Source organism: Brassica napus, chromosome A1 (assembly GCF_020379485.1).
Source record: "Brassica napus cultivar Da-Ae chromosome A1, Da-Ae, whole genome shotgun sequence".
In the NCBI taxonomy this organism is placed as follows: Eukaryota; Viridiplantae; Streptophyta; class Magnoliopsida; order Brassicales; family Brassicaceae; genus Brassica; species Brassica napus.
Genome location: NC_063434.1, coordinates 10,920,488 through 10,932,436, shown reverse-complemented (window position 1 = coordinate 10,932,436; position 11,949 = coordinate 10,920,488). Strand labels below are relative to the sequence as shown.

Below are 11,949 nucleotides of genomic sequence, written 5' to 3'. Positions count from 1 at the left end.
CAGCAATATAGCCAACTCCTCAAGAGAATTAAGATAGAGAGTGTTGCTTTTGATCACAGCAGATGGCACATTGATACAAAGAACACTAGGTCCAGTTTTACATATACTATGTCACAAAGAACATCATCATTTTAAATAAGGAAGAAGATTTAGCCTACACTTTCACTCTCTTTTTTTTTGGTTTCTTAACGACAACATTTCAACACTAAATAAAGACAAGAGGATGGGCCCTTTCACTTCACCACGGCTAGGTTTGGCGGTCTTTGGGTGGTGGCACCGTACAAGCGAAAGAGACTAAAAGCGGAAATGCAAGACACCAAAACCATTGCAACTGAAGCAAGCATGGCGCTGGCTACTCCTCCAGCTCCTCGGTTACAAAACTTGCCAAACATATTGCACACCTTCATCCATTGCAGCTCTTCTTCGCCTCTTATTCCAATCACACCAGACTCTGATGCTGCTGCTATAGCCGCCACACTCATGTAAGCCATCGCCTGTTTCATTCACACCCCCATTACATTGCAAGTTTAATCCAATTCTGAATACAAATAAGTAACATTCCTACCTAAGTGTACAAGTACATTCAATTTTTTTTCTCCCATCTGGTAACCAACTAACCCCATTAAATGCTTGTACGACTTTTCAACATAGAAAACCCTACTCCCTAATATGACGCTGAGCCGACCATGAGAAATCAAAAACGACAATCCAAACCTCACAGCTACTTCACTAGTTATGGCAACAATAATGTGGAGAAAGAAACACAGACTAGACTTTCACTCACCTGATCGCCGGAGAAAATGGCCCAAGCTAGAGACTTGTTGAGCAAAACGTCTCCTTTCATCGAACCCATCACGCAACGAACTGACTGCAACAATGAATACACCGCGGCTATACCATTGGCGAGCACCAAGAACCTGCATCCCACAAGAACAAAACATAAACTTGCAAACTTCACAAATCTCTCTCTCTCAGATTGTATACTTGTTGATGAGCTATAACTAACACAAGCGACTTCATGTTGGTGTACTTGGCCCTCTTCTCGATAGTGAAGATTTGCTTGACCTGAGTGTCTGTAACAATCAGAATAAGCCCGAGGAATGCCAGAGCAGTGACAGAGCAGCGTAAGAGCAGCTCCGTTAGCCTCAGTCTCCGATCTATCAGCTTCATCTTGCCACCGTGGTACACGGCAACGTTTCCGGGACTGATTCCAACCCCCAAGAAACTCATTCTGTACACTTAAGAGAATCCAAGTGTTTGGACAAGACAAGAGACTAGCGTCTGAGAGAGAGAGTACAGAGACCAGTTGGGTTAAGAGTTAAAGGCCTTAAATAGAAATGCTCACTGTCCCACGTTATTTATTGAAAAGAGAAAGAAAAAAAACCTTCATGGTTTGGAACTTCACATCTCTTTTGAGTCCTTGTTTAAGACGTTTTGTTTTGCTAAACCTTTTTATCCTCAACATTGATTGAGACACAGAAACATCGTCTTAGAATCTGCCAAGTGGTAGTAAATCTCTTGTAAGCATTGTTGTTACGTAGTTAGAAATGCATTTAATTTATCACAAAATCCACACCTTTTGTAATTAAGATGTAGGTTTTGAGCATTTAAGAGTCCATACCAGTGCTCTTAGGGCAACATTATCAATAGGTCCCCAGATGAAAGTCCCCAAATGAATAGTACAAGGATTCGCAAGGACTCACCTCATTTGTCCCTTATTTAAGGACTTTTTCTCTTCTTTTTTCCTCGGTCCTGATGTTTTGTGGCCCCTCCCCCTCCTTAGGGACCCTTAAGGGACTAACTGATAATGTTGGCCTTAGAGGCGCTATGCGCTCAACTTCTAGCCATTAACCGTATATACGAACGCTTATACTGGACATATACGGATACATATATTTTTACATAAAATTTATTTTTTATTTTAAATATAATTTTTATGTAGAAAAATATAGTTTAAAATATATTTAATTATAAAACAATAAAAACACTGGTCCAGAAAAAAATGACGAAGGTGAAGTATGTCAATACGTTTAGGATTTAATTAAAACTTAAAAGGATTATGATGCCCCATGTTTGTCTTTTAATGTTCTAGGAAAGTGGAAAAGAAAGTAAAGAAGGTTTTTTTGATCAAAAAAAAAAAAAAAAAAGTAAAGAAGGTTTTATGAATTATTAAGATGGGACTTTGCATGGCCACACACATACACACACAAAACTATTAAATGAACACCATTTTCTCCTCTTCTTCTAATTTATTACACTTCACATCTCCGGATCTCCCCCAATATTAGCCTCTCTAACCAAGCCCATGCATGTTTGGTCCTTCATATGTTTCAATGCCCATGTTTGTAATAAAAGATTTAGAGAGATGTGATACAACTGCACGTTTATGTCTTATCAAACAGCATACTATGATTTAAGTTATTTTCGTAGTTAATCAAAGATAAACTGCTAATGAAGTAGGTGGAAATGGAGATTATGTAATGCCCTTAAATTGATTGCTAAGACTGGTCACCAATCTCGCTCCCCATCTTTTAATTTTTGTTCTTTGTATAGGTTCCGGTCTTGTATTAGCATCCCTTATATATTAAAAGAGGAGCATTGGAGTTAATGCTTTCACACCAAGTTGGACACGTGTCTATTGCAGAGACACTCTCATAAATAAGTTTCTTTATTTGCTTCTTCTGTAAACAAATTTCTTAAACGGTTTCTTTACTCTACAAAAATAAGTAACCAACTAATGCTTTGGAGTTTTCACGTAAAGCTAATGCTAGGGATTTGTCTCTTCTTCGTTCTTTCCCACTTTTTACTTCAAACGCATTGTTTTTAAAGAAAGCTTCGGAGTTCTACGTGGAGACAGACTCAGGAAACGATGACCCAGTGACCCCGCAAGCTCGGGACATTAATCACATATCACATTAGCTCTCTGCCAAAGTATGAAGAAGTTTGTCGTGACAGCTTTATCCGTGGCGGCACCCTCCTGAACTGCCGCGAGGAATATGGGTGCAACCATTCCTACCAGAGCCTCTAACTGAACCTCTTTGCAGCACCTGCAATAGCAGACTGATCTCATCGACGGTCACCGGGAAAGACATCGTAGCTTCAACTTTCGTAACGTCTAAGACATTGTCGATGAGAGGCTTAAGGTTTGGAAAGAGTACAACAACAACAAAGAACAAGCTTCTTCCCCCACGAAGCGTTCATTACCTGCGAACTGATCCAAGAATGCTGCATTGAAGGAAATTAAGGGTCAGAGAAGATTCAGTGTAGTTTCAGGGAAGTTAAGACTTCGTTTAGAAGTTCAAGATGGACTGGTGTATTTAGGTTAACTGCTTCAATGTAGTTTCGGTGTCTTTTTACGAGTTAACGCATGTACGTGTGTGTTCATGCACCTACATTGTTGGCCAACTAAATTTCGAACGGAAGATTTGTTTGTATTTAAAAAATTTACGTACAAAATAAACAAACCGTGATTCAATCAATAATAAACAACCCAAATAAAACCGAACTTAATTGCTTGGTCCGAATTTTTATGTTTTGAGTGTTTTGCAAGGTTATTTAATGATAGTATAATGCAATATATATTTATAGTTTTTAAGTTATGGTAATATATAGATATTAGAGTGATCCGCAAGGTAAAAATATTTGCTATTAAATTTTCATAAAACGACAAATCTTCTCCAATGAATTAGGTTTACGCTTTGGTATATAAGACCAATTTCTCCCATACGTATAATTTATCTCATACAGTCGAAAACTTACAATCTTATCTCATTCTATTACAATGGCTGCGATAACCAACGTGTGTGATTTGAAACCATTCAAGTCAATGTGGAAGATTAGGGTGAAGATCCTACATTTGTGGAAACAGTATTCTGCTTCTGGTGGTTTGACAATCGAAATGCATTGGTTCTAATCGACTCCAGTGTAAGGCATATTTACTCTTTATGTTCCGTTATTTTTATGTGAAGAAGTATCCTTATTTTTGACGTGGATTGTTATACATTTATGTAGGGTGTTAACATTTATAATTATGCATCTTAATAAAAATGAGCTTTTTAGTTATAAGAAAGTTTTTCTATTGTTTAAATATGTTTTTATCATTCTTGGGAAAAGGTATATGAAATCATACATTTTTGAAATTTTCCTCCGTTGTTATAAAGTCGTACTTCATCGATGATATATTGCAAATACATACTCTATTTTTGATTTCAAACATTAAATCACCGAGTGAATTCACTCCGCGCAGGACGCGGATATCACCTAGTATCTTAATGAACCACATGCATTGTATCATAATAGGTAAGTACTACCACGCGCATATTGGCTATCCAAAGTCAGATATTCAAGGATAAAAGTTGACAACACGTAGGGGAGTTGTGGAGACGATGTGTTGTAGTGACATTCTGGCCAATGCACAGCTTTGAAACCGAACCACTTCTTGTTGGTAAAATCCAACACAAATCGGCGGCATCCGCATTGGATGGTCACTCACCATAATTTTCACCTATTATATCTATATTATTAAAAGAGAAGTACCCATTAAAAAATACTCCTAAGTTTTCTAACTTATTTCACTTCCATGCCACTGAAAATTAAATTAAACTAAATATTTTAATGTTTGTCTTTTTCACTTAAATTAATAAGTTTTCCTTAATCAAATTTAAACTTAATGTCATTAAATGAACCTACATATTTTAATGTTTGTCTTTTTCAGTTAAATTAATGATTTTTCTTTAATCAAATTTAAACTTAATGTCATTAAATGAACCTAAAAACATAGCATATTTAACGTAGCTTATTACGGACGAGTACGACCCAATAATGAACTTGAATTTTATTTTTACGAAAACGTGAATCACTTGACGTATGTAATATTTAAAATATATTAACTACAATATAATAAATGCATATAATCTTCCTATACTTTAGTTTGAAATGATCATGCTTAAGTTTTATATAGTCAACTTACATCATGCATCGATCGATGTACAATATTCAAACCACCTATAGTTTTCATTTTCCTTATAGGATGTATCAACCAACCAATCATCCTATTGATTTTCTAAGCTTTATAAAAAAAAACAAATCAATAAATAAAACTCAAAATCCAATATCTTCTATTAATCAAAACATAATATCTTCAATGTCGTATCTTTAATGTACTTATTAAATATCGAAATTGTAACCATAATTACACTAATTATAAGAATAGATTTGATTACAACCAATTGATCTATTACTTCGGTAATTTATTTGCTTGCAGAAGAGGAAACAATAAATTTAAAATTTGTAAGAATATAAAGATATAGAGATTCCAACCAATTGCTTATATTTGCGTATGATTTTCGCATAATAAGCTTCAAATTGAACATTGAAAAAGATAGAGAGATTTTTTTTAATCTTTTAGCGACACAGAACTTAAACAAAATGAAGAGTTAAATGTAATTTTTTTTTGTTACACTTCCCACAAAAAAACGGTTTAGAACATGGGCTTTCATAATATGACTTTTTAACATATTAATGTTATGGACATTTAATAATTATCTTGATCGAAAAACAGAGACTACAAATAATTTATTATTAATAAAATTATGAAATTATTTACAATTTGATGACTAATTCATCGCCCTTTTTTATATGTTAAATTTTTTATAAAAGTTTAAAAATCATTGTATTTTCTTTAAACATGTATAACTAATTTATAATCTTTTATGTCATAATAAGTCATAATATAATATTTCTTCATATTTTGCATTAATAACCATTGTTTTTATATATCGTCTACAATTTTTTAATTACGTCTGTTTGTTCTATTTTTTATATGATATCGAATATTCGTCATAAATAGATGGTTTAAGATGCAAACAAATTATTTACTTGGTGAATATAATACACCAAATATTACAAATACATCATTTAGTTGAATAAATAACCAAAAACCAAAAATTTATACCCGCGCGCAATAAGTCATAATATAATATTTCTTCATATTTTGCATTAATAACCATTGTTTTTATATATCGTCTACAATTTTTTAATTACGTCTGTTTGTTCTATTTTTTATATGATATCGAATATTCGTCATAAATAGATGGTTTAAGATGCAAACAAATTATTTACTTGGTGAATATAATACACCAAATATTACAAATACATCATTTTGTTGAATAAATAACCAAAAACCAAAAATTTATACCCGTGCTGGCGCGCGGGTCAGGGTCTAGTTGAGAAATCTCTCAAAAAAGTTGAAAGATTCTCCAATTAAATATTTAATATAATTGGTGAAATTGTGGTGATAGCTGTCTAATACAAATGTACAAATATGATTCATATAAATGTACAAAACTGTTGAGGTAGATGAGAAAAAGAAAAATTTTGCCACTAGTATTAGGAAGACAATCTCTTTGATTTAATTGAACATATATCTATATAGAGATTCCATTATTGGTGACATAGAAAAATCCCCATGCACTTGAGAGAGAGAAGACAGAACAGAAAATTTAATTGGTGTTAGGAAGCTGAAAAGAGCTTTGAAGTTCAGACATAATATTATATATTTACTTGTCTTCAGAGTGTAGGGGTTTTGCTATACTATCACAGAGTATATTTCTCTAAACAAAAACAAACTTTTCAGATATACATTATCTATCAGAAGAAAGTGTATCTGTAGAATTCACATTTCTGGTCACCTAATCGTTTGGCTATAGTTTAAAAAAATTTGACTGTGAAATTTTACACTTTGGCTATAGTTTCATTACTCGCTGTCTTAGAAGTTGGAAACATTAAGTTATTGCTGAAAGTTGTGAAGATTATATTTTCTCAGTGTATGCAAAACAAGTTAAGATTCATGATACTTTATTAATCATAATATACATAAAAGTTATCTTGTAACTTTTCAGATCAAACATCTTTAGCCTATGCATCCTGCAGGACCTCCATAGTAAAGAGCTCTTACCCAAGGATCTCTATTCTCATGAACATACATTGCTCTATAACACTTTGCACTGGTCTCGTGTTCCTTGAGACTGTAGGGTTCTGGATACAAAAAATTCCCCATACCATCGATGATTCTGATATCGTTCACATAGGCTGCTTTACCTAATCCCTCGCTAGGCCAATGCCCACTTCCCATTTCTGGAGTTTTCTCTATCAATGGACTGTACACTTGACCTCCCCAAGATGCATAATTTGCTCTGTTCTCAAATCTCGCGGCCTTGAACAATGACGCTGGCCAGTATCCAACGTTCTCATGATTATATGCAAACCACCAATCTCCCTTGACACGATCCTATTCTCAGATTCAAAATTATGAATATCCAAATGACTATATGAGACATGATGAAAGATAAGTAGAGATTACTTTACCTGATACAAGGTTAAGTCTATGTCATATTGTGAACCATTATAGACAGAAAGTGGTTGAAGAAAGGAACCAAGTGGTATGTTCTTGCTGACTTGCACAAATCCAGGACATGTTATATCGTAGCAGCCAGGATTGCTTCCTTCTATCTGTTAGCGCAATAAACTTAAGACCCTAAGAAGCTGAAACACATTAGTTCAGGCACATACAGGTAACTCACGACTTACATTCCAGTAGGTGTATAGGCGAACATGATCTTGCGAGAAATGGTACAGGGATGGATTCACCTTTTGTATATACATATGCCAAACCCGTTTGTCAGCTTCAAGCTCATGTGATCACTTTACTAATAGAAGAAAGACATGAAATAAACTTACCATCCACCCAACAAAAATGCTGGCGAAACGTTCTTTAGGCCCTCCAGCAACTGCTATGAATGCAAGACTGATTTGGTCTTGTGAGACTTGTGGTTCCCACAGGTTAAGATGCCCTTTTACTCCAGTAAAACTTTTAGGTCCATAGTTAACCGTTGCAACCTAAAATCCATAAAGAACAAAGATACTAAGAAAAATAAAGTAGAGAAATGTTGGTTACATAATTACTGTTCTTACGTAATATTGTCCAGTTCCATCAGTGTTATTTTTCTCTGTAAGAAAATGTCTTGGGCCATTGAACCCCATTGATTTCAAACGCTGTGCATGCAGAAGATCTTGCATTGTAGTTTTTTTAACAATTACTGTTCCATCTGGACAGTTTATGCCGTCTGGCAGAAGCAACAAGGAATCGACTTTACTTGGAATGTTGTTGCTTGTGATCCATTCAGGTACAGTTGTTGGCTTCATCTGCATATAATCCAATGTGTTCACAAAGTCAATCATTCTCTAAAGAGCTTCATCTTTGATACAACAGACAGAAGAGGAAGAGGAAACTCTATAGAAAGAAAAGAACCAACAGAATGGTTTTTGAGCAGAGGGTGATCAAAGGCTAGTTGTTTGTGAATCTCGATACAGTCAAATATGTCACCCTGTTCTGTCTGTTCAAAAGACAAAATGATTAGATATGATTCGTAGTGTAAGCATCTAAGAACAATGCAGGACAACCTTGAAACTCTTGATTGCAGGTTTGTTGATAGCTTTGAGTTGCCTCTCCAGTTCATTCTTCTCTTCTTCAGATGGTATTGCTTGGTGTTTCTGAGCTGCTTCGGTGACCAACCCAAGAGTGATTGTTAACAGAACCAGTAACACAAAGTTCTGCAAGGGAGCCATTGGTTCTTATCTTTCTTCTCCCTCTTCTAAGATGTTCACTTAGAGAAAACAAACAAGTTTTTAAAACTAAAGTCTATTTACAATGCTCATTAATTCATATCTAGTAATATTTACTGTCACTTATAATTGATAGAAATTTAATTTACATACAACACAAGTTAAGTATAGTTTATAAAAATAAATACACTATCATTTTGACCAAAAATATATATTTAAGACTGATCATACTTTAAAATTTGAGAATATGACTTTAAGAATGGAAATCTGAGTTCATTTATGAAGTTCATTGCTATGCATCTGCATAATTTGTATTACAGAATGCAAGACACAACATGAGACTGGAAGAAAAGTCAAGAAGTTCTTCGAAAACCTCTTATAGGTTTTGAGAACATACTGTCTAGTAGGTGTATAAGGATATAAGCGATTGTGACTTCGATTCAGCCATTGTTACACCTGACTACCTGAGGTATGTATATATTGATACGTGGGTTCAAAATCTTGTATAATTTCTACTTTTTCAAAATTATTGTTGAATGTCATACAAATGAATGCAACAAATCAATGACTTAAAATTCACCTTCCCGGATAAGAAGAAGCAAGGTTAATAGATAAAAACCGGTTAAGCCATTATAGGTATGGGTTGTTAGCCACAACTGCACATCATACTGTTCTTGAGCAGAGAATTGATCAAAGGCCAGCTACTTGATAATGTCCACGCAGTCCAATATGAATAAAACCCACACCCATGTTAGGAAACTAAAGCAGTTAAATGGAGAAGCTTTGACTTACTCTTTGGAAATCTCATATTTGAAACATAGAAACAATACAGAAGCAAGCGAAATCGATGTTTTCATTGCATCAATTGGTATCAGAGCCGTGCAAAATTCCCCTTGACAGAGAAGTAATTAGCATGGCTTTGACACCAATCGACGTGATGAAAACGAGGCGATGGAACTATTGAGAGCTATCGATGTTTGAACAAACCCTAATTAAGGTGTACATATATATATATACAGTGGTTGAGGAGATTAAACAAACCCTAAAATCCAGAAAGCCCAAGCCTTATTATTACTATTTTCTCTGTTTAACAAACCTTTTCTTTTTTTTTTAGTGGGCAACAAAGGCCGGCTCACTAACCCATAACCCTCATAACAGTAGTTTTAATGCGTTTTATTTTTGCCGTTCCTATATTTTTATGTGAAAACTGAAAACTGTTCAATCACAACCTTGCTGTTTTCTTTGCTCAGTTTTCAGTTTAGAATCGGGTTCCTTTTAGACCCCGGCCTTTTGATCCTAGACATCAGTTAAGTACTGGGTTTTTTTCGGGTTCATATCAGTTTGGTCAATAATTAAAATACTTGTAATTTTGGATCCGTAGCATCCGGATCAAATTCAGGTATTTAAAACCGAAAAAACTCAAAGTACCCAAACTTCATCAAATTCTATCTGAAATCCATTATATTTATCTAAAATTTTGCAAAATAACAAAAAATAATAATAAAAAATGAAATGAAATTAAATATTTTTAAAACTTTAAATTTGAAATTTAAAAATTTCTATTACTTGAAATATTATAAAATAATAATAAATATTTTTAAAAAAATTATATTACAACTAAATCATATATTAAAAATATAAAATAGAATACACAGAGTCATAGTGTTAGATATTCATGTTTTTTGTCGGGTATAAATCGGTTCTTATGGGCTCGAATTTATTCGGCTCGGTTCTTTTCAGGTTTGGGTCTATTTGAATCAATTATTTCCGGTTCTGATTTTCGAGTAGATAAATTTTAGACCCAACTAAGTACTTATAAATGTTTGGTTTGGATTTGGATCGGATAATTTTAAATCGTGTCCGGTTTGACATTTCAGTTCCGAATACAATGCCCAGACCTACTCAGAAGCAGTTGTGAAAAACCTTAACAACCTTTTTCCTTCTTAACTTTGTTACAGAGAAAAATAATATCAATTCGTCTATAAAATTTATTTATAGTAAGAATTACTATTTTCGTTTATATCAGTCAAAAAATTATCTTCTTAAAGGTACTTAATTATAATAATAAATAAAATATTATAGAAATATCTTCAAATAGTACTAAAAAAATATTTATTCCAAAATTACATATTTCAAAATATTATATATCTATTTATAACTAAATAATTAAATCAATATATTAAATTTTTTTTATTTTTTTAATAAATTTACAATAAATATATTTACATCTGGATTTGGTGATTAGGATGTAGGATTTAATATTTAAGAGATGATTCTAGTGACGTTTCAGAGAAGAAGATGAACAAATAAGAAATGAACGTATATGAATAAAATAGTAGGAATAAAACAGAATGATTGTTCTTTCTTAAATTTAACAAAAAAATAATTTTGTTCTTTATTTCTCTACAAAGAAAATGAATGAGAGGGAAAAATTATTCTTTGTGAATCATGATTTTTTTTAGGAATGATAAATAATTGAATATTACTCCTCGTTCTTTAGTCACCATTCAGTCTTTGAGTTTTGGGATTTAAAGTAATTTAATATTTTCCTGTTTAATAATAATATTTTGATTTTCTTATATGTATACTATTTCTATGATAAAAATTAAGTAGTACCTTTTGATGATCTTTTCCAAAATATTGTTTCTTTTGCTTTAAAGTCAAAATTATTTATTTTTAAAAAGGTATTTAAAATTCTAAAACTTATCTCTTTAATATTATTTGAGAAGTCAGTTTCTTATGTGCCGCGCTCATGTTAACTCTCACGGTGGTTTATTACACTTACACCCTTAATAAATTAAAAATATTATAAGTGATTTCCATTTATTATTATTATTAGTGATTTCCATTAATAACAATTATCTATGTTTCCTTTTTCTTAATAAAACTGTAATTAAAATTTTAATGTAATTTTCCTTTTTATTAAAACACATAAATAATTAAATGAAACATTTTATAAAATATAAACATAGAAATTTATACAAAAACGAATTTAGTTTTTTTTTATTCTTTATGTTTCCTACAACAAAAAAATCAATAAATTTTTAAAAAATATACTTATAAATATATATAAAATAACTTTACAAAAACTTAAAAATATAATAATTCAGAAAAAATATATTTTTCTAAAAGATAATAATATTTTTATTATAAATATATTTTGATCTAATAATTAATAAAAAAATAATTTGGAACAGCATAAATGATTATTTAATATCTTATTTTTTTCCAAAAATTAGTATATCTTATGATTATTTTAAAACCAAATAAATATGTTATAATGTGAGGCTACAAAAATATAAATAGTATTTCTGATTGATCAATATA

General features: G+C 32.2%; 2 protein-coding genes across 2 annotated transcripts; both read right to left on the bottom strand.

Moving 5' to 3' along the window:
• Nucleotides 1-16: 16 nt before the first annotated feature.
• LOC106376172 (CASP-like protein 2B1) lies at nt 17-1,376 on the bottom strand. The gene is made up of 3 exons (XM_013816238.3): nt 1,007-1,376; nt 785-917; nt 17-494 (listed from the first exon to the last, which is right to left on the bottom strand). Exons 1-3 carry the CDS (start codon nt 1,228-1,230, stop codon nt 234-236), a joined length of 618 nt encoding a protein of 205 aa, XP_013671692.1. The 5' UTR covers nt 1,231-1,376; the 3' UTR covers nt 17-233.
• Nucleotides 1,377-6,838: 5,462 nt separating this feature from the next.
• Nucleotides 6,839-11,228, bottom strand: LOC106376163. The gene is made up of 7 exons (XM_022691268.2): nt 8,461-11,228; nt 8,313-8,393; nt 7,972-8,202; nt 7,738-7,896; nt 7,588-7,647; nt 7,366-7,509; nt 6,839-7,288 (listed from the first exon to the last, which is right to left on the bottom strand). The coding sequence occupies exons 1-7, from the start codon at nt 8,623-8,625 to the stop codon at nt 6,911-6,913; spliced, it is 1,218 nt and encodes a 405-aa protein (XP_022546989.1). The 5' UTR covers nt 8,626-11,228; the 3' UTR covers nt 6,839-6,910.
• Between the last annotated feature and the right edge of the window lie 721 nt (nt 11,229-11,949).

Excerpts from the sequence above, each read along its gene's own strand:
- LOC106376163 (XM_022691268.2), bottom strand. The coding sequence starts at position 8,625 with ATGGCTCCCTTGCAGAACTTTGTGTTACTGGTTCTGTTAACAATCACT. Across the intron at positions 7,897-7,971 it reads ATGGAACTGGACAATATTAC|GTTGCAACGGTTAACTATGG; the intron begins GTAAGAACAGTA and ends TATGGATTTTAG. Across the intron at positions 7,510-7,587 it reads GCCTATACACCTACTGGAAT|ATAGAAGGAAGCAATCCTGG; the intron begins GTAAGTCGTGAG and ends TTGCGCTAACAG.
- LOC106376172 (XM_013816238.3), bottom strand. The coding sequence starts at position 1,230 with ATGAGTTTCTTGGGGGTTGGAATCAGTCCCGGAAACGTTGCCGTGTAC. Across the intron at positions 918-1,006 it reads ACCAACATGAAGTCGCTTGT|GTTCTTGGTGCTCGCCAATG; the intron begins GTTAGTTATAGC and ends TGTGGGATGCAG. Across the intron at positions 495-784 it reads CCATTTTCTCCGGCGATCAG|GCGATGGCTTACATGAGTGT; the intron begins GTGAGTGAAAGT and ends TGAATGAAACAG.